The following is a 26304-nucleotide window of genomic DNA, read 5'->3' as shown; positions in this document are numbered from 1 at the left end:
CATAACTAGCGGTCAATCACGTCCATCTATATTTTAACACTTTTGCTCATACTATCTACAAGCTTTGTAACTTACACTTGCTTTTTTGGATTTGTTAACTTACAAGACAGTTCGCAATACAACATTTGTTTGATAACATACATCAAAATCCTGTTAATATTTAATTGCAATACAATATCTATGCCAAATGCTTGTAGATTTTATCTATACGCACACTTTTAAGCAACAAGTACATAATTTTTTAAGTAAAACAAGAAGTGATTTTGCTTACAACAGATTATATCTAAATGAATTCTTCACTAACAACGGTTCATATAAGTAATAATGATTAATATTTCTTAATTAAAGTAGTTTAAAATTTAAATCCTGATTGATTATTAAGTATGAAATAAATTCTGTTAAGAAGAAAATACTCACTTGATATATACTTATGATGTCAGGTGAAGATTAATCACCTGTCCATTTCTTTTGACGAAATTAAATATGAATACTAAATGAGTGTATGGATTTTGATGAAGCTCGCTAATGTTTTGGCATCAATCATATCCTCCAAGGCCCACAACCACGCACATTCTTCATCGATTCATTGTGTTATGATAAACGCATACACTTGATCCTTATCAGTGACTGGCGTGCACATAATTCAATAATTTGCAGCTACCAATCTGTTAAAAAAGAGAGAATCACATTTCTGGCTTTCGTCAATTGTGAGGAATTTTTTTTATTTGTACCCTCTTTCTTTATTTTTTAGTTATTTAATTAAAGCAATTGATTTCTAAATTAAAGCTTTTGTCAATGATGTATTGATGTAGATGTAGATAATAGACGCAACGAGGGATTGGTTACTTGGTTCCAATTGTGTTTAGAATTATGGCCCGGGAATGATTCGAGACGGATGGATATTTTTGTTAGGATTTAATATATATGGACAACTAATATTGTATGGCATGGTTGATAGATAAGATTATTTCTCAATTGAATAAACATTTTTAGTTGATGTTCTACAACTGTTTAATTGGTATTTTATTTTTTATAAAAAAAGTTGATGTTAAAAATATCTACAACTTTTTTTTCCTTTTTTCACTTATGGTGTTTTATACATAGATTAAAAATTGCCTTTAATTTTTATGAACAATCTGTATAATGATTTTGAAACCGTTAATCAATTAGAAATTATTTTATATATAATTTTTGAAGTAATTATTATAAATACTTAAGAATCCTATTTTTACACATGGTAATCTATCATTGAATAACAAAGTAAAACATCTTTATATTATGAATATGTTCTAATTTTTTTTACACTACTAGTGTGTTTAAATTAAATTATTAATAAATTATGCAATTTGTAAATATTGCTTAAAGTGAAAAATAATTGCAGAATATTTAAATAATTTAAAAGTAAAAAATATTTATAATAACAATTAATTGGATAAATAGTGAATAAAGATGGAAAAGGGCAATTTAATTTATGAATTTAGAATAAGAAACTTTCTATTTTCTTTAAGTAATACCTCTAAGCCAATATTTAACAAGATCTTTTTTCTTTCCTTATGAATGTTGAACACTAATCCTTCACTTTTTTTCTTTTTTGTTGGAATGCAGGGGAACGCTAAGTCTTCACTATTCACTAGCACCGAATAAGATATACCAGCTCAAATGCTCAATGGTGCATGTCTGTAGCTGATCAATCAAATATGAACGCTTGGGCTTTTTACCGAATTAATGAAGTTTATGTTCTTGAAAAGACATTATTAGGCCTAGTCCATCTGTGTTTAGGGCCTACGATGCAGACTAGCCCAATCCAGCTAGCACCTTCGAAATTGAATTACATGTAAAGCACTAAGCAGGCACGTAGCTTGCCAAGAAAAGGAAACAAAAAGTTATCTACCATTTTGTTCCTCCACTTTTTTAATTTCATAAATTATTTTCTCAAATTTGTTCCTCGGTATTTTAATTGTGTAATTTTGATCTGTGTATTAACTTAACATAGGTTAATATATGAATCAAAATTACATAATTAAAATATTACGAAAAGTAAACTTTTATTCAAGGAACGAGGCAAAGTTGTCCAACCTTAATAGTACGTACTATGGAATTATAAAACATGATTCCAAGTAAAACCGAGTGAACATCTTACGGATGAAAAGCGAGCTATGGAGCGTGACTGCCCTTGGCATCAACACTAAACAGGACATGACATTTTTCTGTTGCAACACCGCATATATTTCCTTTTGTTACTAAAAGCCACATATAAAATCGTTTTTTTTAAACATCGATTTTAAAAGAATAAAACTAAAGACATATATTTTAGTAGTATAAAATAAAATATTTGGGATACATAATTCATAACAGCACATTCCTACGCATACATTTATATAGAAAAAGAAAAAAAATATAAATATTATAATATGTATGATATGATAAAAAAAATAATAGAATATTTAAAATAAAAATATTCATATATCAATATTCTTTATTATTAAAAAAAGTTACACAACACGACCAACAGTTCACCACACTATAACAATACATGGTAATAATATCTCACACAACACACCTCAAACTCAATTATTGAGACACATGAATTTTGATTGATTGAGAACACAACTTAGCCTTCAGTGATCTGAACGGGCTTGACATCGGGCTTCTTGACATCCACCTTGGGAACAGTGACAGTGAGCACTCCGTTCTCCATGCCGGCCTTCACCTGATCGAGTTTCGCGTTCTCCGGCAGGCGGAAGCGGCGGAGAAAGCTGCCGCTGGAGCGTTCGAGGCGGTGCCACGTGTCGTTCTTGTCCTCCTTCTCCTTTGTTCTCTGTCCGCTTATCTGCAGCACCCTTCCCTCCTCCTCGATCTCCACCTTCACCTCTTCCTTCTTCAGCCCCGGCAGGTCTGCCTTGAACACGTGCGCCTCCGCCGTCTCCTTCCAGTCGATACGCGTGTTGGCGAAGGCCGCCGTCTCGGAGCGCGGAGCGGAGAGGGCGGTGGTGCCGGGGAAGCCATGGAATGGGTCCCACACGTCGAGGGAGAAGGGGTCGAAGACGTTGGTTCTTCGCCCGGTGCCGAAGAAACTTGGAATCAACGACATTGTTATGTTGGTTTTCAATTTTCTGTTGAGTGTGAGAGAACGGGGAAGTTATATATATATATTGGAGGATTTTTGGTCATTGGGATGTTCGCGATGGTTCACGATGAATGTGCTCTTTGTTTCGCAAACAAAAAAAATAAAGAGGAAGAAATGTTTAGAGGGTTCTGGGGAATGTTTCGGCATGAGATGGCATCGTGGACCTGGTAGAATGATGAAGATGCTTCCGGAACGAACAAATAAGGATTGCCACGTAGAATTATGGAGCCTGAATCCATGCTCTAACTCTTGCCACCAGTGGAAATAAAATAAGAAAGAAAACAAAATTTTAAAAGCTTAATATAAAAAAGTAAATTAAAATTTTAACCAAGGAATCGGGGTAATTAAAAATTTCTCATTTAACTATATACTATTAGATTAGATTATAAATCACGATTCTAAAAGCCCACCAAGCTAAGTGAACAAATTATCAAGGATGAAAAAGTGTTTTTGGACGTGGCTGCACTTGGCATCTACACTCAATACAACCAAACATTTGTTATTGCAACACCTCATATACTTCGTTTTACAGAACACCACATCATACACAAATGTTCAAATGAGAGGGATGGCCTCTATGTTTTTTAGTTTAATTTCAATACATTATAAATATAAAGATTTTGAACTATTAATTAATTAATTAAAATTACATTTGTACCAAAAAAATTAATTAAAATTACTTTATGACTTGTACATAATTATTATATAAACTAATAGTTTTTATTAATATAATAACTCATAATTAAAAATCATAACAATATATTTGAATTAGATTCTTTAGGGATTCACCAAGCAAACAATGGTAAACAAATTATGGGAACAAAACCCAACTTTAATAGAAGTAGAAACCCCTAGAAAGCTATAGAAGGTAATTAATGTACGTGTCTCCATGCATGGGTATCTTTAATAGAATTCCTCGAAAATACTAGACACTGGTCTTGTTTTCTATAAAAAGCTTCTTCCTCTGTTTCTCCTTAGCATTGTAAGAAAGCCCTTCATCAGAGATAACTTGACAAATAAAATCACCATGTCTATCATCCCAAACTTGTTCGGTGGTAGACGAAGCAACGTCTTCGACCCATTCTCTCTGGACGTATGGGACCCTTTCGAGGGGTTTCCTTTTTCCACAGGTCACGTGCCTTCCTCTGGTGGGGAAAGCAGTGCCATAGCCAACACTCGCGTGGACTGGAAGGAGACTCCGGCGGCTCACGTGTTCAACGTTGATCTTCCCGGGTTGAAGAAGGAGGAAGTGAAGGTTGAAGTTGAAGATGGGAGGGTGCTGCAGATTAGTGGTGAGAGGACCAAAGAACAAGAACAGAAAGATGATAGGTGGCACCGCGTTGAAAGAAGCACTGGGAAGTTCATGAGGAGGTTCAGGCTTCCCGAGAATGCCAAAATGGATCAGGTCAAGGCTGCTATGGAGAATGGAGTGCTAACTGTTACTGTGCCCAAGGAGGAAGACAAGAAACCTCAAGTCAAGTCAATTCAAATATCTGCCTAGATCTTTAATTGGTTGTTGCTGTCTCTCATTCCAAACAAGTGTGTTCTGTTCTGTCTTTACTGTATGTTGTTCCATGTATTTGTTTATGCTGTGTGTTGTGCTTTATGTCATTTGTGAGGGTTTAATACTGGGGAAGTTGAAAGTTTTCCGTTAAATGTATCAATAAACTTTTATTGCTTTATCTCGATATGATTTTCTAAATCTCTCATTTTCAATCTTACCTTGGAGTCTTGAGAAGTATTTAGACAATAGGCTTCAAATTTGATCTTGTTGAATGGTGAACAGGCCTTTCAATACGCGTTCAACAAGTAGAGACAACAAACAACTGATAAACTTAACAAAAGCAAAAAAGTGAAAAAACTAACAATTCAAATTGAAAGGATCGGGACAAGTACTCTACGATCAACACTTTATTCAAATTGAACCTACAATTAAGCAACAACCTCAATCGTGTGATAGCGCTATCTTCAAGGAATTTTTCGCCCACATCAATTATTTTGTAGGATGCAACTGGCTCCTTCATATGAACTCTGAGTAATAGAACAAGATTTTCAAGAAAAAAAAATCAAAGAAAGAGTGCATGTGGATGCAGTCAAGGAAACTAATAAATATGATAAAAAAAAATTGCTTGTGGGTCGTCATCTCTCTTGTTGACTCAACGACTAATCTTGTTTATTTTATATGAATCTAGTTCACTTAAGAGAATTTTATTTATGAAAAATGAAATAATTAAATACTGGTGATTCATATTCAATATGTAAAAGTAACATGATCTTATATCATTATTCCATCCTGAAGGTAATAAATATAATAAATGATATAATGAAAAATAAAATAAAATTTGAAAAGTAAATATAACAATTGGTGCACGAGGGCACATGCATATATAACAGTGATAACAGTAACACAATTGCTCTATTGTTTTGTTTGAGTTTGAGGCAGTAATTAATGTGAATAGAGCTAACTAATAGCATAAGGACTTCGAGAGGGTGAAACTTGGAGAGATTAATGGTGAAATGGGTTTAGGAGATTGTTTCTTGTATTTTTTTTTATTAGAGTAAAGCTATGTGATAAAGAGAATTTTTTAAAAATAAAATTTATATTTTTAATAAAAAATTATTTCTTACTAATACAAAAATATTTATTTAAGTAAAATTATATATAAATTTCTTACTAATAACATGATTATGTGAGACAAAAAACCAAAAAAATATTGTGAGAACTAAAAAAATAACTTAAAAATCCCGCTTAACAAATTTCAATTGAAAATACTCTTAATCTTAAAGTCTTGTGTATTGGCGTTATGAGGGAGAGTGAACTTCCCCTGAAATCTACCAACTTTGCGCTTTGCATATAGTGCCACACGTCAATCTTGGTATCATGTTGCCGATGCAGAGCACCCTATCGTACTCTACGACTTCTATCTTCATTGGAGTCTCCTTGCAAGTAGGAGGGATGTTTAAAAAATTCAGTTATATAAAACTAATTCATAATCGTCCATATTTATACCTCTTTGAATTTATTTTAATGGATTGATTTTATATCCAAATCTAGTTTTTTTTAAAAAAATTTAAATCATATCCAATTGAATATTTCATTAGTTTTTCAATTTTATAACATTTTTCTAAAATAATCTTAGTCAAGGATAAAAGTAATTTTTTTAGTTGAGAGGTTGTTTTTTGATCAATATTAATTAAGGTTATTTTTTGATAGATTGACATGCAGATTTTCTCAGCTAGTATCGATTGATAATATTTTTTAACTAACCTCAATCAAGATTATTTTTTGGAGGACATCGATTAGGATTTTTTTTTAGCAAATGTTGGTCGAGGCTATTTTTTGGTCAATGTTGTCCAAAGTTCATTTGACCAACGCCAACTAATGATGTTTTTTGGGCGAGATTATTCTTTAGTTGATGTCAACTAGAGTTTTTTTTTTTTTGCCAACATTTCTCAGAATTATTTTTTGATCAATATTGTCCAGAGTTTTTGAGCTGATGTTGACTGATGATTTTTTTGGTAGGTTATTTTTCAGTCAACGTTGACTAGATTTTTGTTTGATCAAAGTTAGCTGAGACTATTTTTTAGTTGTCATCGACTAAGGTCTGTTTTGGCCGTTGTTGATCAGGGTTAACCAATGTTGATTAGGATTTTTTTAGCCGTCGTCGGTCAATGATGTTTTTTTGTCAACATCGATCATAACTATATTTTCAGTCGACATCAACTAGAATTTTTGGTTGACGTCAACCAAAATAATCCTAACCGATGTCAGCAACGAAACATGATCAATCAATGTCGATCAAACTAAACATCATTGGCTGACATCAACAGAAAAAAATTCTAACTTATGTCAACAAAAAAGTAGTCTTACTTGACCTCAATGGAAAGTAACCCTAGTTGATGTAGGTAGAAAAAATTATTGACAAACATTGATTGAAAAATTTCAATCGATCTCAACCAAAAAATAATTTCACATCGACCAAAAATAGTCCATTTGACGTCAATAAAAAATAAACCTAACAAAAAAAAAAAAAAAATCATGATTAAAGTAAGCTAAAAATAACCCTAACTGATGAAGTAGGTTGAAAACAAATTTATGATTTAAAACTAGATTTAAAATCAAAATAATTTTGATCTATAATCCGATTTTAAAATCATTTTAAATCAGTTAAAAAAAAATTCAAACTATTTTCATCTAATTAAAGCATATATAAATTTTAAATTCAATCCATTTAATTGGATATGAATTATGAGATTTTTGAAAATCCAATCCATGGACACCTGCATACTTTTGTGCCACTTTTGCGAACAAGTCATATACGGGTGCCGCCGCCGCAAAATGCTGATTCTGCCGCCATCATCAGGGATTGATTGAGGGCTAAAGAGAAGAAAGAGACAAGGACTTGTTTAATTTTGTTGGTTCTTTTCTTCCAAAACAGAGAGATTTCTTATGGCTTATGAGCTTTAATTTGTACCAACCTACATTTTTTATTTGCATTATTAAGTTTCCAATGAGCATGTAATATAAATTTTACGTTCTATATTTGTTGAAAGAAAATCACCTTGAAGTAAAGGAATTAAGCTATTTAGCAAATACCATATATTCCCTACAAGCATGACCAAGCCCCACAAATGGGATGGATGGTCTTAGAAAATGTAAGGTAAAGATTTACACATCCTCATCATCAGTTTCACTAGCACTTGAATCATCCACGTTAACGGCAGCTACTTTGGAAACACTAATCTTAAAAGAAGAAGCAGATTGAATTTTATAGGGCAACTTTGAATTGCTTGCAACCACCCGGCACTCTTCTACCCTTTTTTCTTCATCTCTCATCAAATCACGAGGTGGTAGGAAGCAATCCATGGACAACCCTTTGATGTTAAAATCCACTTCTTCAATTTGCCAAACCTCTTTTATTCTTGTCCTAGAATGGCTCTCAGGGCCTTCACCAAACCTTGACAATGCGACCCAAGTCTTCCCCCCGTGTGCTATGTTAATGCCATCTACAGTTCTGTAGTCTTGTATTAGGGACTCCATGTTGGTTTCCCAAAATATGGCATCACTTGCATTGGATTTGAGTTTGAGCAAGTGAGAGTCTTCTAATTGGACCAAAAGGCCTGTTCTCTGGCTGAAGTAGCCCCACACCGTGTGGCGAATAATCTCTACGTTGCTGCTACTTCTTGTTCGAAGTGAATTGGAATCGGCTTCAAGTTTCAATATGAAACATTCTTCATTATTCACTGTCTTCTCTCCTATGCATATGGAGTTGTTGAACAAATTGCCCGTAGACCTTGGATCAAGACCCTGTTCGAAAGGCATTAATTATACCAGAATGGAAGACATTATTTACATTGAAGGGTGTGCTAACAAGGGTCTCAAGAAAAAATATTTATTTTGTAAATTATAGAAAGACTTAAAAAAATCATGAATAACATAATTTTTTGTCATTCAATAAAAATATTTCTATTTTAAATTTTTTAATCAGTACCCTTGACATACCAATTAATATTTGTCTTATATTAAAATTATAATTAAAATGTGTATCTGTAACCTGTGTGATATTTGACACTAGCTACTAGCTAGTAATCTGGTATTTAGGTTTCTTAACACGGTAGATTTTCTTTCCCCTATTTTCTTCTCTCCTATTCCTTAATTGATTGATTGTATGTAGGAAGCCTGAAATGGGGCGTATGACTATGATATGTGAATCATGTATAAAGGAATTGGGGACATCAAATTAGTGAGCGTTCTTTGTGAGTCAAATTTCATGTCCTGGCAATAACCAAAAGATGCCTAAATGCGATTACCTAGCTGTGACACATTAAAAGGCTTGGGAAGGACACAAGAAAAAAAATGCTATTTGAAAAAGTGAATACAAAACAGTAACATAACATAACAAATCCTAATCATAATTAATCATGTTCCATTATGTCAAATATAAAAAAGCACACACATTTCTTTGCAAACTAGCAACTTTAATTAAAGGAAACAAAACAGAAAAACAAAAGGAAACATATTAGTGAACATGAAATTTAAAGGCTCAATTACAAAATTTGTCACTTTATTTTACCTATTACACTAAATTGGTTTTTTTTTTTTTATAAATTTTTTAGCTCACTATTTGAGTCTTTTTATATTTCAAAATATATCATTTTAGTTTCCACAACCGTTGATTGTTAAGAACTAGAATCATAGTCTTTGAAGTAAAAAATATATTCTCTTACCACTACACTCAAGTGTTTATTTGAATATTTAAGGTAAAATATAGTACTAATACAAGTTTTATGCGAAAATAGTTTAAAATTCAATTTTTTTAATTTATTATATTTTTATAATCTTATATATTATCTTTTAAAATATAATATATAAGATTAAATTTTATTTTCACATAAATTAGAATATGTATACTTATATAACCTTTATTTTATATATCATATTTTTATAATTTTATATATTTTTATCACACTATTCAAAACTTATTTTATAAATTAAATATATAATACAAATTTTATCTTAAATGCATTTTTTTATATGAATTATAATTTCATAAAATAATTATATTTTATTATCTTTTTAATATTTATATATGTGATTTAATGACAATATTTTTTTCTTATATTAATTAAGACATTCTTGCTATTTATTATAATAATATTTTTTATTTATATTTGACTTTATTTAATCAGATATGATTTTTTTAAGAATTAAATTATATAATAAAGATACATAATTAAATAAAATGACAATATTTTCTATTTTTAAAAATATTTATTTATGTAATTTATCGACATTATTTTTTTTATCTATATTATAATAAATAACATGAATATCTTAGTATAGATAAAAAAATATTGTCACTAAATCATAAATACTATTTTAAAAGATAAATATAAATAAAATTTAATCTTATATATTATATTTTTAAAAATAATATATAAGATCATAAAAATATTATAAATTAAAAAAGAATAAAATTTAAATATTAAATTATTTTCATATCAAACTTATATTAATATTATATTTTATGTTAAATATTTAAATAAATACTTAAGTGTAATGATAAAAGTATGTGTTTCTTACTTTTGGAACTAAAGATAATATATTTTGAAATATATGGACAATTAAAAATTAAAAAAAAAAATTAATATAACAAGCAAAATAGAAAGAGGGGCTGTACAATTAAGCTAAATTTAAAATTGAGATTACCTGAAGTAAACGCCTAAGTGGTCTTGGTGGGCCACGAGAAGCATGAGAATGGTGGAAAGGTGTTTGCCTCCATGCCACTTTCCCATCACTCCCGGCACTGATTTTGTACCCAGAAACAACCAGTTCCAAACACCACAGTTCTGGCTTCTTCTGCCACACAACAAACCCTCCCAATTCCCCTTTCATCTGCACCTTCTTTACCTTCCCCATCTTCTTGCTACTCACACATTCTTCCCCTGCTGAAAACTCTGACCCTACTCTCACCTCCCCCATTGCATACATGCTTTCCACCGAATTCAAAGCACTCTCTCCTCCCACAGCCGCCACGTACTGTTTCACTATGTATTTCGCCATCGAAGCCTCCTTCACAACACAAACAATCAAAGAGTTAAAATTGAGATGCATATACATCTATATACTCAATTAATCGATTATGATCATTGTATATGTTTAAAAAATAAAAGGAAAAATTTAGATACAGTTCTTTAGGTGTTGTTCTCCAATCAGAATTGGAATTTCATCTAAGTAATCTGCATGATAAAGGTTTGCAATAATAAAGATTAACATAGATTACCAAAATGAAATTCCAATTCTTATTGGAGGACAAGGCTAAAAACGCCTGTCAACAACATAAAGAGAATGTGTTTTGGTCAATACTAACAATGTGATAATGTTATGGGATTGAGAATTGAAGTTTCATCTCAATAATATGTATAAGAAAGGTTTGCATAGACATCAACATAGATTATCAAGATGAAACTCCAATTTTGTTTGGAGAGTAGCACGCTAAGGAATTGCATCTAAATTTTGTCAAAAACAAAAGGAGAGTGTTGTCTTATTAGTCATTACTCACAGTGTTATGGGATTTAATGGTGATAGGTTGGTTGTGAGAGGTTATAGGGAGAGGGATCAATGGCGCTCCAACAACACCAAGCAATAGTTGGATATCTGTGTTTTGGCCTCCAAAGAGTGATGATGATCTTGAAGATTCAACATTTGGCTTCATCCATGACTTCATGTTATGCCAAGCTCTGCTGGTTCCACTTTTGATGGTGAAAATCTCCTCTGGAATAGGAACCTCCAGCACCGTTTCGAGCCCATCCTCGCGAGTAAGATTGGGACAGAGCTTCTTCATACCAGAGAGAGAGAGAGAGAGAAATTAAACAGATGAGTTGAGAAAATGTACTTTGATTTTGATTACCATGAACACAAGAAAGCCTTTGGAGATGTTAAAGGTTGTGTTTATGGCTATAGGTAGCTTATGAGATGGGGAAGTGACGAAGGAGAGGATTGGAGTCTTGAATTCAAAGGGAGAAGAAAAGCGAGCTTGGTAATAGTTATTAATTGGATATTTGAGGAAATTAAGAAACTGTGTTCCTAGAAATCAGGAAACTACTATATTTCAGGGAACTATAGATTTGTATCAGATATTACAGCTACCTGAAATATCCTAATAGTTATGAGTGTTGAGTATTTAGTATGTAACTTTGGAAAAAGAAACCAAACTATGGGGACCCTCACTTGTCTATGTCGTCGTGTTGGCACGCCTCTCATACTATATACTAACTTGTAGGCAACATAACTTACGGTTTCCCTATAAAATTAATGTACTTGTTTGTTTGTAGTGTAATTTTAAGATATTTATGTCAACTTATTTTATTTTGACAAACGGTAAGTAGTGTTCTATGAATATTAGTTAAAGAATTTAAAATAAAAATATTTTTATTAGAAGACGAAAAATTATATTATTTATAATCATTTTTACGTTTGCTTATGATAAATACTTTTATCTTTTCCTTCTTTAACTAATATCCTAAAAACATTAATTAATAAGACTCTTTTATTTTTCAAAAGGGAGCATACGAAAGTAGGTTGTTGAGATTAAGTAACGTATGCTGCTTGGTTATCTCCATTTACTCTGGCAGAAAGAAAGGCCAAATCGTGATAAAAAGTCCTTGAGTTCATACCATGTTTGTTATTACTTTGCTTTTTTTCATGGCCAAATCGTGATAAAATATCCATAAGTAACGTATAAATACTTTTTTCTCCTCTTTTTTTAATCATTCAATCAATCTTATATCTTTTCATGTTTTTGTTACTTGATTGTCTTTCTTTCAACCTGATTTTATTTATCTTGGGATAAATTAATTTGTCAAATTTCCTCTCTCTTGAGTAAGAGTAACGGGATTTAGAATTTGAGAGTTGAGAATCGTAAATCTTAGGTATTTCTTGGTTGGTTTGAGTATTTTTTGTTTTTATTTAAATAAAAAAAGTAAAAAAATAAGAGTAAAAATATGTTTATTTAAAATGTAAAAAATATTTCCACTAAAAATATTTTCAAAAACATGCTAAAGACTAGAAATAACAAATCAAAATTGTCAAAATCTTAAAAAAAAGTGGAAACGGAATAACACCTTAGAGTACCTTTTCTCCCGACATGTTTTTTACATCATGAAAATTCAAAAATAAAAATTATTTAAAAAAAACAAACACTCAAACCAAATGAATTATTCTGCAAGAACTTTTTTACACTTAATAAAAGTAGTTTATATATATATATATATATATATATATTCTTTCTTTCTAGATCATGTATATACTTTACTAGAAACAATTCTTTTCGAGCCTTAATAAAAATTATCAAAATAATTTTTTTATTTATTTTAATCAAGCTTATAAATAAACTTCCAATTATAAGAATTTTTTTATAGAAATGTTTAGCTAAATTACTAACCCAAGTTTGCCCCGAAAGTTGTATCACCAACCGCCTACATTTCACCCAATCGTTTGAGTATTAAATTCTGGAAAATTTGACTAAATTTTATAATGTGTCAACTATTAAAAAATTGGTAACAAAAAAAATTCTTGCCGTACCTAAAGTTTCTTAATTCTGTTATTCCTCTCATGTGGTACTTTAGACTTTAATTTTAAAACATTTTTAACATTAAAAAATAGATGGTATGTAAAACATCAATATTGACTTAATTAAATAAAGTAAATATTATATCAATACAAAACTAACAATCCATCAAAATTATATAAAATTAATGTTTTTCCTTTTTTCTTTTTTATTTCTAGGTAAAAACGTACATGGAAATTTAATGATGTAACAATATGGTATCCTTTCTTTTTCACATGATAATATTATGATTAATTAACTATGTTAAAATTGACATTGTATCGTATGTGATTGTGAGGTGAAATATATATACTTAGTGTGTCCGCTACACAAGTGAGACACTTTCTCTTGAGGCACACACATATACACAATAAGTGAATTTGATTAAGAGGTAAACAACTTAAATTAAAAGTGAAACAAACAAAAAGAAAAGAGAAATTCATTAGTTAAGTTTGCAATTGGGAGAAAAGAGAAGCACACAAGGATGAGCTCGAAAGAGAGTACATTGCCCCACAATTCAAATTTTGTTACCTCCTACAATGACATATACTTTTATAAGGTTTTCTTTTTTTGTCCAATAATTACTAACTAGTTAAAAGGATAAGATCATGCTTATTCAAGATAAGCGCGCTACTTTTTTAACTTAGCATAATGTCGGCGACACATGATATATGCAAAAGAACTTAAAGATGAAGATGTGATTATGCAAGATGCGACCAACATTCTAATTCTAATTGGAATTGAGAATGGTAGCCCATGGCCTTGGCCATTGGTGGTTGCTGGTTACAGGTTAGGATCATATGAATCTGTTCATGTCTCCAATGAACAGGGCCACAAGAGCCATGTGGTCTGATTTTATTTCTGATTATTGGTCTAGTTAAGCTGACAATAAAGGTATTAGGCGACAAAATATACATTGACGTTTTTGGATTCTGAATCATTTCATGCACGTTCATCAAAATGCTGCAGTAAGAGACATGGCTTGGCCACGGGCCGGGTTACTTAACTGTTGTTGTTACAACAATCGAGACGTGTATTATTTATGAAAAACTTTTTTTTTTTTACAAAAATGAAAAAAAAATATTGATACGACACTTTTGTGGTACTTTGTAATTAAGACAGATATAATAGAGAGAAAAGAAAAAATAAGTTGTAAAAATATGTACAAGAATATCATAATAAGTTTCACTCTTTATTTATATAATAGATTTAAATATATTTTTTATACACTTAATATATCATCTTTTTAATTTATTATTTAAAAATTAATTTTTTATTAACTAACATTATAATATCAATTAAATGAAGACGTGACAGACTAATATTATATTTTTTAATAGACTTAAATTAATAATAGATATTTAAAGTAAAAGTTTGAATATAAAAGAAAATATTTTTTAGGTAGTAAATTAAAAAAAAATATTACAAATGTGAAAAACATATTTAAGTCTTATTTTTATTATTACAATAATTTTCATTAATTAAAATATTTTTAATATTAAACATTTTAAACCCATGTACTTTTTTTATCCTCAATGAAATCGTTTTTTCATAAATAATGTTCATTTTGCACACACACATATATAATGCAACCTAGGGGAGTAGGGAGTTCTAGTTCCATACGTGGTGAACTCAGATTCTGCAGATTAAGGTGACAAATCAATGAGCGCTAATCGCGCCGAGTTAATGGCAGCAACTCGTGTTCTGACTCAACTAAATTGCTTATTAATCATAGGATTCTAATGATGCTGCTTCATACTCAACTAAATTGTCATACTCGATCTGTTATCTTCCATCATTCCTAATTTCCTATGTTTGTACAGGTGTATTTACCTTCAGGCATTATTTAGGTGATGCAATGTTAAGAGGTCTATATTTAGGATAATAACAAAAACAAATATCATAACATATAACTTAATTGATTCAACATAATAAGTGAGTTATGATAGAATTATTCACATTATCTTTTATTTGTAATTATCTTATATTTGTAAGGATAAAAAAAAATACTGAATTGTCAGTATAATGTTAGCAATAAAAAAATTAAAATAAATATGATCTTTAAAAGTATATAAACTTATTATATATATCAGATAAAATGTAAAATTATCCAAAAATTATTTGTTCAGATCAAAATGATCAAAAATGTAAAATACATTTACCCATATTTTCATCTTCCCTTATATTTTTTTTATTTGGAAATCTTCCCTTATATTTTTCCCCTAAAACTAAATTTCTGATGATGGTATATTGATATGGACATTTTATGACTGACCATCACATGGCATTCAACACTTCAGATAAAGTCTTTCACGTTTTCCTGTCTTTTCTTCTTTGTTTATTGATTCTTTTTTTTACATTATTTATAGTATATATGGATCTAAATGGTCTGTCTGGATCGTAGAGGGGGACTGAAGGGCAAAAATTAACAGAAGGGGACTGAAATATTAAAATAAGATTCATGTTTTATATGTTCAAAAAAATTTATAATGACATTTGGAGCACTAGAGAAAATAAAGCATTATACCACGAAATGATTAGTGATCAAATGTTAATGTTACAATCATAGAAGACATCATTATATGTTGTTATTGGAATAAAATAATCTATTCAGTGAATCGAATCTCGCCTTTTATAAATTCATTGTTAACCCATGCTCCTAAGTTAGTCCTAATTGACATGGGAATAAAATCATTGTACGAATCTTAGAGGATAAAGTCTCGATCATTCTATTTTTACCTTCTTTTTTAAGTCTTTATGAATGCTAAACATAATTATAAATGTACATTTTTTTATTCGGGGTACAGGGACAATTCTTGTACATAATATAATCTTAATTGGATTGAATTTACTTATAAAGCGATTAGGTGCATGGTAAGGGAATCGTAACTCGTAACTCGGTACTTCTAAGAAAGGACCAAGATTTGAAAATACTACCCTCACTCATTCTCTATTGAAGTTTAGGTTTTTTTTTTTTAATCTTTTTCCCCAAATTATTAATATTTTGTAAAGCTAAAGTCTTTCTTTCTTTTTTTTTATAGAAAAAATGATTGTACATTGAAAGTATATAAAATTTTACACAGTTATCTAATTATAATTTCTCATATATGTTAAGTTTGTTAACTTTTAAAATAATTTAAATAATGATATATAATTAAATGATAATGTAAAATTGTTATACATAGCTATTAAACTCTATTTTTCCCTTTATACCTCATTTAATAATTGGTACATTAAGATATAACAAATAATAAAATATTAAATAAGGATATTTTAAGTCAAACACAACAATATTTTATTTCGAGGGGTGTTCACGGGTCAATTTTTGTCGATTTTGATCAAAACCCAACTCAATTCATTCATGAACGATTTAGTTCGGTTCGGGCCAACGGGTTACTCATTTAAAATTGATTTTTTTTCTTAGAATTACTATTTTATATTATGATTCATCCAAATATTCAATACAATTAACACAATATTATCAAATATTTGAAAGTAATAAAATTGATTCATTTAATATCATTAACCTAATATTCTAAAATAAACTACTACAAATTAAAATAAAATATTCTTCAACAAGATATATTATAATAGTTTGAATCACAACTATTTCCTACAAACTAATTTCTTGCAATAAATTTTGTTGTGCTCAGATTTGCTACAATCAAGTTTGCTAAACAAATTAACAAAATATGATCCATTAATATTATAAACATGACAGAAAAATAAATATGAAAAAAGGTAAAACAAATAACAATGGACCTAAAAATAATACCTTAAAAAATTTAAACACTAGTCGTCTCAACATTTGCACTTCTAATGTTTTGAGTCTCAATATTAACATTATTTAAAATCAAACCAAATAACTCTAAAACTTTTGATCGATTTTAATTGATTTGGTTCGATTTTGATTAGATTTATAAATCTAAACCCACGACTCAACCTGTATATAAATGATTTTGACTGATTCTATTCAATTTTGACTCAAATAAATTATTCAGATCGGGTCAATTTGAGTTGATGGGTAACCTATACTCATGAACACCCTATTTATTTCCTTCTTAATTTGTATACACTAATCTTAAACATCAATAAATATGAAATAGAGATAATATTATTTGTAAGTGAACAAATTATATAACCTCTTTTCTTATACTACACACCCTTTATTCGAACGATTAAGTATCAATTTTTTTTTCTTTTAATGATAACAACAAAGTTAGAACACAAGAATATAACCTCTTTTCTTATACCACACACCCTTTATTCGAACGATTAAGTATCAATTTTTTTTTCTTTTAATGATAACAACAAAGTTAGAACACAAGATCTTGTACAAACTACAGAAACCTCTCATTACAAGACAAATCCTAGTATTTCAATTTAATATCAATTTGATTTAACACTAGAGTATAATTAGATAAAATTAGTTTCATCAAAATGTGTATTTTTATTAAAAAAAATGGATAGACAGTGATAATGGAAGATTATTTTCCTCATTTGCATAATTAATTTTCGGTTTTGCGTTCGATTTTCTCATTTTTATTTGCCTTTGGGGCATTAAATAGTCAACTAATACATAAACATTAAAAACTAGTAGTTATTTTCCCTTCAATGCCTCTTGTTCTTAAAGTGCCTCATGAAAGTAGAGATGGGAAACAGGTCCAAATTCAAGATCCTTGATGTCAATTATTCTGAAACAGTCTAAGTCACAAATCCAATGCTATATTGGTTGTAGCTCACACAACTGAAGTACGATGATGGGGTAAGTGTAAATGGTTTTACTTGGTAATGGAATTATGAGATATGTTGGAGGGCAGAGAAGTAAAACCATTTACAGTTACCTCAAAACATTAGTCTTGAGAAATATTTGAGCCTCAAAGTTTTGGGTTTGGGGTAATAGATGTGGTTGAAACTTATGGATCGCTCAAGGTTATCAAGTATAAACTTCCTGGAGATTATCGTGCATCCACTTTGAGCAATGACTCTATTTTTAGTGTTGCATGTTCTTGATTTCTTAGTTAGATATCTAAGAAATTGGACCACAATTGGAGCAAGCATGAATGAGAAATAAGTTTTCATACAAAGGATAACAATGTAAGTTTGAATGCTATTAGATCTGATATGATCTCATTTTTCGATTAAAACACACACACATATATAATGGTTAGAACTAGGTGGTGCACTAATGTACCCAAAATTGTTAGGTGCATTGTAGAAAGTAGAAACGTCCAAGTTTGACCATCCATTCAAGTACAATTTCTACAAGATCCAGCGAGAATGATATATAAATTTAATTAAGAAAATAGCGATAAACATCCATGGTGCTATTCTAAGTTGAGCAAAATAAGACCAACAAAAATACAACAAATAAAAATACACATATGAACATCATGTGGAAAGAAAGACACAGATCCCAATCAACTAAGCAAGCACAGGTATTGAGTTTGATACCTGTGTTAAGAGCCATAGATTGGTCTAATAACCCACCATCATCTTAATCTGCTTCATCCTCAAGTTACACAGGAATTCAAGAGGGCACATTAAAGTGAAAAAGCCAGGATATGACAAAGGCAAAGACCATACAGGCTAGCAGGAAATTCAAAAAACGGTGACCCTGCCAGAAATTTCGAGTTTCTGTGGGTGGTGCTGGTCCAGATGGTGGGGCCGTGGAAGCATCATTTGCCTCATTCCACTGTTCTGTCATTTGAATTTCAATAGCTCCAGCTACATTGCGTGCAACCGATCCACAGATTTCACAAGTTCTGTTAATCATACAAACCAAATGATTAGTGCATCTAACAAGCCTATAAAAGTAAAACATTCGTGCAGTAAATTTTATTAGTGCAAAAACACAAGCAGAAGTAAACTAACTGCATGGATCAATAGAAACTGCATTCAATACGTGCTATTCCAAAACTTAACGGATGATCAAATTATTGATCTTGAGCCATATTTTATGCAAAAACAATTAAAGCCATCAAACCAGTTTCTGCAATGCTTTGCACACCCAGTTCACTTTAACCAATCTAATTTTGGGATATATAATCTCAGAAATAACAGCAAACAATAACTGATTTGCCAAACTGCTGTCACTTCTTAATGTTCTCTTTGTGTTTGGGCTGGGAACAGATTACTCAAAGGAAAAAAGGCTAAGGAAAACAGTCAAGATAAAGACACAAAAAAGTGTTTATTCATTGAAAGCTAACAATGAGATTATCCTCAATATCCTGTGGATCAACAATTGAGCTTAGAGTTGCCCAACAATGATTCATTGTTAAGGATCTCGATACTTCATAGTGCCGAACTTCCTGATGTGATTTCATAACTAGAGAATTTCCAAACTTAAAAAGAGAAAGGTAAACCAAGAAAATCAGCCTAAGGAAAATTGATGCCAGAAAGTATGAAGCTTAACTGCACATTGAAGTCATATAAGTTTGAACCACAATTTAAAAAGAACAAAATAGTGATCAGATGAAAGTAGCCAATAGATTTTAATCCCGTAATGAATTAGAGACTAAAATTATTTGGAAAAAAAACTTCAGCTATTATTTTCATCTTAATATCTTTCTGTAGAACAACTAAAACTCTTATAAACTTGGTATTTCAGTTCACACTAATAAATATATTATTTAAAAATAAACTAGAGACTGAAGTGTCATAAGCTTCCAATCAAACATTAAATAATTGAACTTATACTTTCTATCAATAACTAATTCCACCACACTTAATACAATAATCCTTTCAAACTTCAACCTTTTCCCCTTCATTCAATCAGTATGCTTATAATGAAAAACCCAAAGTAAGAGGCTGTCAGGAAACTTTTCCAAATTGACAACTATTTTCTCTTATATGATTAGTAGTGGCAGGCTCCTGCCTCTGTCTGACCAGTTGATTTTAAGTTAGTGACTTTTTCTTATGGCTAGATGTTTTCCTCTCCCACTGCTAAAAGAACTTGTTTCTTTTTTAGAAATAGAACAGTAAAAAGAAGGAAATACCAATCAGATATAGGATCTTGATGCAGCAATTTTCATGTTTCTTCCTACTGTTTAACCATTAGATTTATGCATTTTTGGCTTATCTCTACGTTTTCAGAAACCTAATGCAGATATAAAAGAAGCTCATATGCTTTTACAATCTCAAAAGCAGAACTATGAGTAGCTCAAAAAAGACATCAAATCTCAAAGTCTGCAATTTTTTTACGAAATTACTTTTTTCAATGGTCTAATCTGTACATGACAGTTGGTCAGCCTAACAAATACAACCAAATACTAATGATCAACTTTTAGCCCATGTTTGGATGGAAGTTCGGAAATTACTTTTGCAAATTTCAATGCACAATTACGAATTCCAATACACCAACTTAAATCCAAACATAGACTTATATGAGACATTGGCTTTGCTGCAAGTCTTCCTGAAAACCCGTATGCACTCTGAATGTATGAATGCTTTTAATGCTTTAGTGTTTTAAGCACATTTATCTGAATCTGGATGGAAACAGGCTAGACAAGCATCATTTTCCATTTGAAGGCGAAAAAGGAACCAAGAATAAGAAAATATGAGGTCAGCACTACAAGGGAAGAACTATAAACTATGAAAGATCAGAGGTAAAAAACTACTGAGAAAACTGTGTCATGATTACCACCAAAGCAGCATTTTGTTCTCAGATAAATTCCCCAGAGCAATTCTATGCCCTATTTATATGTTGAAAATTCAGAAAGCTAAACTGTGATTAAAAGTTAGTAACATCTAGGATCCCTAAAATGAAAGATAGGAGGCTTAATTTGCAGGTTTCAGATCACAACTACGGAACAAAATGAAGAACTAGAAACAAATATTGGTAAATGAAGAATAAACAAGAACAAAAAATGTCATATAACATTATAACCAAATTTCATACTTGCAGCAGTTTAATTTATTTAGTGCTGGCCAGTAGTGAAAGCCAGAACAAATCAGATCTAGAATGAGTATAATTTGACTATATATTGCAATTTTTCAGTATGCACTCCACCATATTCAGGTGATTTTTTAATTTGGAAATTACTAGATCCTGTCAACAATAGGTGAAACTATTACTTCATGAAATACAGGTATCACAAATGTCCTACATGAATCAATGAATGATACACCTATTCATGATTTCTTTTAAGGAAAAAGAAGAAAGGAACTAATGAATAACGGATAATTATACTAACCTCTATTGAGGTTAACCTTAATTGCATTTACAGCTTTCTTGATTAGAAAACTACACCCATTTCCCTATATTAACTGACACTTTGACATCCTTCTTTTAAAATTCCTCATAACTCCTAAACTTCAAACTTTTTATTTTTGGAACATACATGCAGTCTCATTAAAAAGAACAAAGCAAAGAAGGTCAGGGTAATTATCCCATATAAATAAATGATGGATCTTCATGTCAGTTGACTTAGGACATGTTTACAAGTGAGGTTTCGGAGGAAAAGGAAAGGGAGGTGCAAAATTGTCATTTTTTAATTCAGAGAGTTATATATTGTTCATTCAAATAAACAAAGGATTAGAATATCATTTTATCTCTTTATTTTAAAAATTACCAAAATTACAAAATTTTATTAGAAATGAAAATTTTGTTTTCCTTTTCCTTCAAAACCTTACTCCCAAACATACCAGTCAAAATCCAATCTGTTTACGAGCAACAGAATATACAGAGGTAGAGAAACAAATCAAACAAATATTGTAATAACTGATATATGTCTGGACAGTCAGACCTGCAAATAGGATATTTTCAGTTCCCTTCCAACATTTTCCTGAAATCATTTACCTAAACCATTTTTGGAATAATGTAGCCTAATTTAGCTCACGATATCCTAATGTTAGCAGAAGAAGAATCAGATTCACATCTCCACTATTGGGACACTTCATCAAGCATGACCATTTAATCCACATTATTATCCCAGATTCACACTCCAGTATTGAGACACTTCATCAAGAGTGATCATTTAACTCACATTATTATCCCAAATCCTCTTCGCATCATAAGCATATGCTAAATTGTCAAGGGCAAGTAAGCAGCAAATAGACAAGTCAAAACAGCACCAGATTTGAAAAATAAAATAAAAAATTATCCATGCCTCAAATTAAAGCAAGGACACTATGGTACCTTGGCCCCAATAAAAAAACAAACAAATTAAAATTGGTGAGTAGTAACTAGTAAGTGGTACTCATCAAACTTAAAAATTCAAAATACTTGGCCAAGAACCAAGCCATTCCAAGGACATAAAAGTGTACTTACTTGTTTCCCTTGATCTTGAACCAAACCTCAGCACACTGCTTGTGAGCAGCAGCCAAATCATCCTTGCAAGAGCATCCCAATTCAATGGAAGTCCCAGATTCATGGTTGGTCATATCCATGCTGAGATGGCAAATCCTACAATCCCTCTCCACATTGGCCAAATGCACCTTAACCTCAGGAACCAGATCCACCTCCACAGAACACTCTGATCCTCTCTCCTTCTCACACACTCCCACAATCTCGGTGCCAGAATCATGAGAGGACCTTTGCTCCTCATCTGACCGTTCGCCGGCGTCGGCGAAACCCTCGCCGCCGGCAGAGCTCCGGTGACAACAGCCATCATTGTCTATGGCAACAACGACATGAGACTTGTCCTCAGTAACCAACATTTTGAACACCCAAGTAGAGAATCTTCATGTAATGACTCAGGGAGGCAAAGATCATTAATACCCACCAAGTTTTTAAGGAGAAAGTTTCAGTCTTTCTGAACCCCAGCACGAGTTGTGTGATTTTTTTGCTAGGAGTAGTAGGTACGTGATATTTGTGATCTCTCTCTTCTGAGTCCCTGACACACGACCTTTGAGAGAAAGAGAGAGAAAAAAAATGAATCAATAAAGATGATATAAGAAGAACAGCATTATGATTATGCAGTGATCTGATGGGAGAAATTTAGCAATTTTTTTATTGGTTTGTTTGTTTCTATGTAAAGAATGGGTCTTGAAAATCTAACAGTGTCTCAAATAGTCAACAAAGGTATAATTTTTAATATATGTCTGATTATTTTCTGAATGTCGACGTCGTTACCATAATAACAAGCAAAAGAAACCTTAAACAAGGGAGATATTGTTGAACACGGGTCAGGGTGGAGTGACATGGTGTAATGAGTAATAGATAAGTGGGGCCCACGTCTCTTCTTTTTCTTTTTTTCTCTTGTCGAGTCTGGCGAGAAAATACGGTGGGTTTTTCTACTGTGGGCTCCAAAATCATGAGTGTAACAGAGCAGGAATGCAAGAAAGAAGGAAAAAGGGAAGGAAAATGAAATGAACATTGAGCATTGGGAATAAAATTGAAGAGTGAGGTTATGATTGATAGATAGAGGTCACCTAAAAAGCTCTTTCTTTTGCCGCTGCCAACAACACTACACTACAGATCAATCAAACTGTGAAAAGAACAAAATTCTTTGTCCTCTTTTGGCACTCACCGCTTTCACTTTTCTCTTTTCTATTTTTTCTGGTCTTTTATGTATTTTTTCAATTTTCTTAATTATCTAAACTTAAATAAAATAAAGGTTTAATGCTACTTTTTATTCTTAATTTTTAATTTTATTTACAACAAATTAATTTGACTTATTTTATTTTAACTTTTGATAAATTTATAAATTTTATCCTTTTTGATTTTTCATTTAATATAATTACACTTTTACTATCGATTATTTTTTGACAAATTTTGTACCGACCGTTTTTTTGGAAAGTTTTATTCTTAACTTTTTTATTTATTTAGTAAATTTTATCCCATCTTTTGAACTTATTAATAAATAAATGAGGTAGGATAAAATTTGTAAATTTTTAAAAAGTTAAAATTAAAATGTGTTAAATTAAGATATTAAAAATGAAATTCATCAAAAATTAAAAAAATTATAGATGAAAAAGTAATTAAACCTAAAATAAATATATAAAGTAGTTTTTGGTGAGGTTAAAATACACAGTAGTTGAATGGATGACAATGAAGATAAGTTAAGGTTTTTTTTTTTTTTTAATTGAAGGTAAGTTAATTAGATAAGTTTTTTATGTATACATTATTTATATATAAAATTGTATATTTCCATTAAATTTGATGATTTATGTTTTATTAAGTTTATTAAAAACTATAATATATTATTAAACAATACTATAAAATATGCTGGTAATGCTTATAATTTCAATTAAACTTATTTTAACAGTATATTATGTCTCGCACGGACGTGTATTGTGTATTGTGCATTGTAGACTGTACTTACAACTTATGTAATTATAATGTGATCAAAAAACAAAAATGAAATATAAAAATAATGATATATCTGTGTAACACACGTAAGCTTTTTTTTTTTTTCTCCTAAAAGTAACGCACACAAGCTATTCATAACTTAATAATGTTCTTCTAAAAAGCTAATAATGTTCCTTAAAAGATGTTGACGTATACAAAGCTTAAACTTGATTCATTTAAATACTGAAATTTTAATATAACCTTTAATAAATTTGTTTATCTAAACACATTTATAACCAAACGCAAATAACTCATCTTATTTAAATTCCTAATTTTTACTATTAATTTCAGTTATACTTCATTTACCATCATACCACTTTTTTATAAACTAATAGTTATTTTCAAAGATAAATATTTTATAAAACACTAAATATAAAAATAGAATTTATATGAAATACGAGTCTTTTTTTCCTCGTACTGATATGAGTTCATTTTTAATATACTGTAATATTATTTGACTAACATTCAATATATTATGCAATACTGTACTAATTTCTTATAAAATTCACTATTAGTTTACATGGTTTTAGTGACGTATGGTTAAATTGGCATAACCAAATACATGTGATAATATTCGGTGACAAAGATAATTTGCTTTGCCCGGACGAATAAGAAAAACATCTGTAAGTACAGGTTCTTTAAAGTAAGAAATTTAGTTGAAAAAATATCAGTTAAATAAATAAACCAAAAATAATTTAAATAATTTCATAGTTTATTATTTATATGTAACTTATTATAATCTTAATCTTTAATTTTCTGAAATATTAATTCTTCACTTTATATTTTAATATGTAATTGTTACGCTCAATCATATTATGGATGAAAAAAAATATTTAAAAATATTTTTTATTTATTAAAAGTGATCAATCAATTTTTTTATCTGCAAATATTACTAATAGAAAATATCAATAAATATCTTATATTTATATTACAATTTTTTTTTTTAAAAAAAAGAGCCCTAGCAACAGCAGATCTTGATGGGGTACTGAAGGGATGGTGCAGGTGAGGAGAAGGTGCCACTGAAGGGATATCTTTTTTTTTTAAGAAAAAAAAATTCTAGTGTGGACAAGTCTATGATAGTCCAATACTTATCCCAACAAATACAAACTTTCCATAACTAATTTTTTTTCCCCATCATGGAGGACTTAATTGGCTCTCCAACAATACGCTACTTCCTCGTTTGACTCATTTAACTTTCCCGTTGAGGTGAACTATCCTACATTAAGCCGAACCAACCCATGTCACCCCTTTTTTTTTTTTTAAAGATACTTAATATTTGCTTTTCATTTTTTGTTATAAATGTTAGTTTGATACTTTTATTTTATTTATCTATTCTTTGAATTTATTAAGAATTAATATGTTGCTGGATCTTTTGTATTTATAGTTTTTTGCTTTGTATTTTTTTTATCATTATAGTCACCATGTAAAACTTGTCGATATACTACATGTACATCACTCATGATAAAATAAGTCATCTCTATTAAAAAAAAATTAGTCATCCCGTTACCTAATCGACCTAGATTGCTTTTTTCTTTTTGGAAGTGAAGGGTCAAGTTAACTTACTTTCTGAGAGGTTCATGATGAGAGCCAACCCAACTTTGGAGTTTTGACACCTCTATTACGAATGTTAGGAATAACGTGTTATTCGTGTTTATGTCAAAGGATTCTCTGATGAGACAAATTAATGTCAAAAGCGAATCACAATGTTGATGTTATCAGATATAAATAAATCGTCAGGATAAAAAGTTAAGAAAATAAGAACTGAAATATTCCTG

At 30.4% G+C, this 26304-nt stretch overlaps 4 protein-coding genes across 4 annotated transcripts; 1 reads left to right on the top strand and 3 right to left on the bottom strand.

The window, feature by feature from the left end:
- Positions 1–2441: 2441 nt before the first annotated feature.
- Positions 2442–3300, bottom strand: LOC114384327 (17.3 kDa class I heat shock protein-like). Its single transcript, XM_028343991.1, has one exon. It carries the CDS (start codon positions 3089–3091, stop codon positions 2612–2614), a length of 480 nt encoding a protein of 159 aa, XP_028199792.1. The 5' UTR covers positions 3092–3300; the 3' UTR covers positions 2442–2611.
- Positions 3301–4084: 784 nt separating this feature from the next.
- On the top strand, positions 4085–4815 carry LOC114384485 (18.2 kDa class I heat shock protein-like). The gene has a single exon (XM_028344157.1). It carries the CDS (start codon positions 4155–4157, stop codon positions 4626–4628), a length of 474 nt encoding a protein of 157 aa, XP_028199958.1. The 5' UTR covers positions 4085–4154; the 3' UTR covers positions 4629–4815.
- Positions 4816–7668: 2853 nt separating this feature from the next.
- On the bottom strand, positions 7669–11831 carry LOC114384372. The gene is made up of 3 exons (XM_028344039.1): positions 11191–11831; positions 10338–10700; positions 7669–8435 (listed from the first exon to the last, which is right to left on the bottom strand). Exons 1-3 carry the CDS (start codon positions 11470–11472, stop codon positions 7797–7799), a joined length of 1284 nt encoding a protein of 427 aa, XP_028199840.1. The 5' UTR covers positions 11473–11831; the 3' UTR covers positions 7669–7796.
- Positions 11832–18427: 6596 nt separating this feature from the next.
- Positions 18428–23192, bottom strand: LOC114383529. The gene is made up of 2 exons (XM_028343215.1): positions 22508–23192; positions 18428–19001 (listed from the first exon to the last, which is right to left on the bottom strand). Exons 1-2 carry the CDS (start codon positions 22894–22896, stop codon positions 18767–18769), a joined length of 624 nt encoding a protein of 207 aa, XP_028199016.1. The 5' UTR covers positions 22897–23192; the 3' UTR covers positions 18428–18766.
- Positions 23193–26304: the final 3112 nt, after the last annotated feature.

This window comes from Glycine soja, chromosome 14 (assembly GCF_004193775.1).
Source record: "Glycine soja cultivar W05 chromosome 14, ASM419377v2, whole genome shotgun sequence".
Lineage (NCBI taxonomy): Eukaryota > Viridiplantae > Streptophyta > Magnoliopsida > Fabales > Fabaceae > Glycine > Glycine soja.
The sequence above is the reverse complement of the archived record's forward strand: the minus strand, read 5'-3'. Positions and strand labels throughout refer to the sequence as shown.

What these genes read in the sequence shown, in the direction of transcription:
- LOC114384327 (XM_028343991.1), bottom strand. Translation starts at nt 3,091, where the DNA reads ATGTCGTTGATTCCAAGTTTCTTCGGCACCGGGCGAAGAACCAACGTC.
- LOC114383529 (XM_028343215.1), bottom strand. Translation starts at nt 22,896, where the DNA reads ATGTTGGTTACTGAGGACAAGTCTCATGTCGTTGTTGCCATAGACAAT. An exon ending in TTCAAGATCAAGGGAAACAA is followed by an intron (nt 19,002 to 22,507) that starts GTAAGTACACTT and finishes TATGATTAACAG; the next exon opens with AACTTGTGAAATCTGTGGAT.
- LOC114384372 (XM_028344039.1), bottom strand. Translation starts at nt 11,472, where the DNA reads ATGAAGAAGCTCTGTCCCAATCTTACTCGCGAGGATGGGCTCGAAACG. An exon ending in CCATTAAATCCCATAACACT is followed by an intron (nt 10,701 to 11,190) that starts GTGAGTAATGAC and finishes TGTGTTGTGAAG; the next exon opens with GAGGCTTCGATGGCGAAATA. An exon ending in CACTTAGGCGTTTACTTCAG is followed by an intron (nt 8,436 to 10,337) that starts GTAATCTCAATT and finishes CCTTTCGAACAG; the next exon opens with GGTCTTGATCCAAGGTCTAC.
- LOC114384485 (XM_028344157.1), top strand. Translation starts at nt 4,155, where the DNA reads ATGTCTATCATCCCAAACTTGTTCGGTGGTAGACGAAGCAACGTCTTC.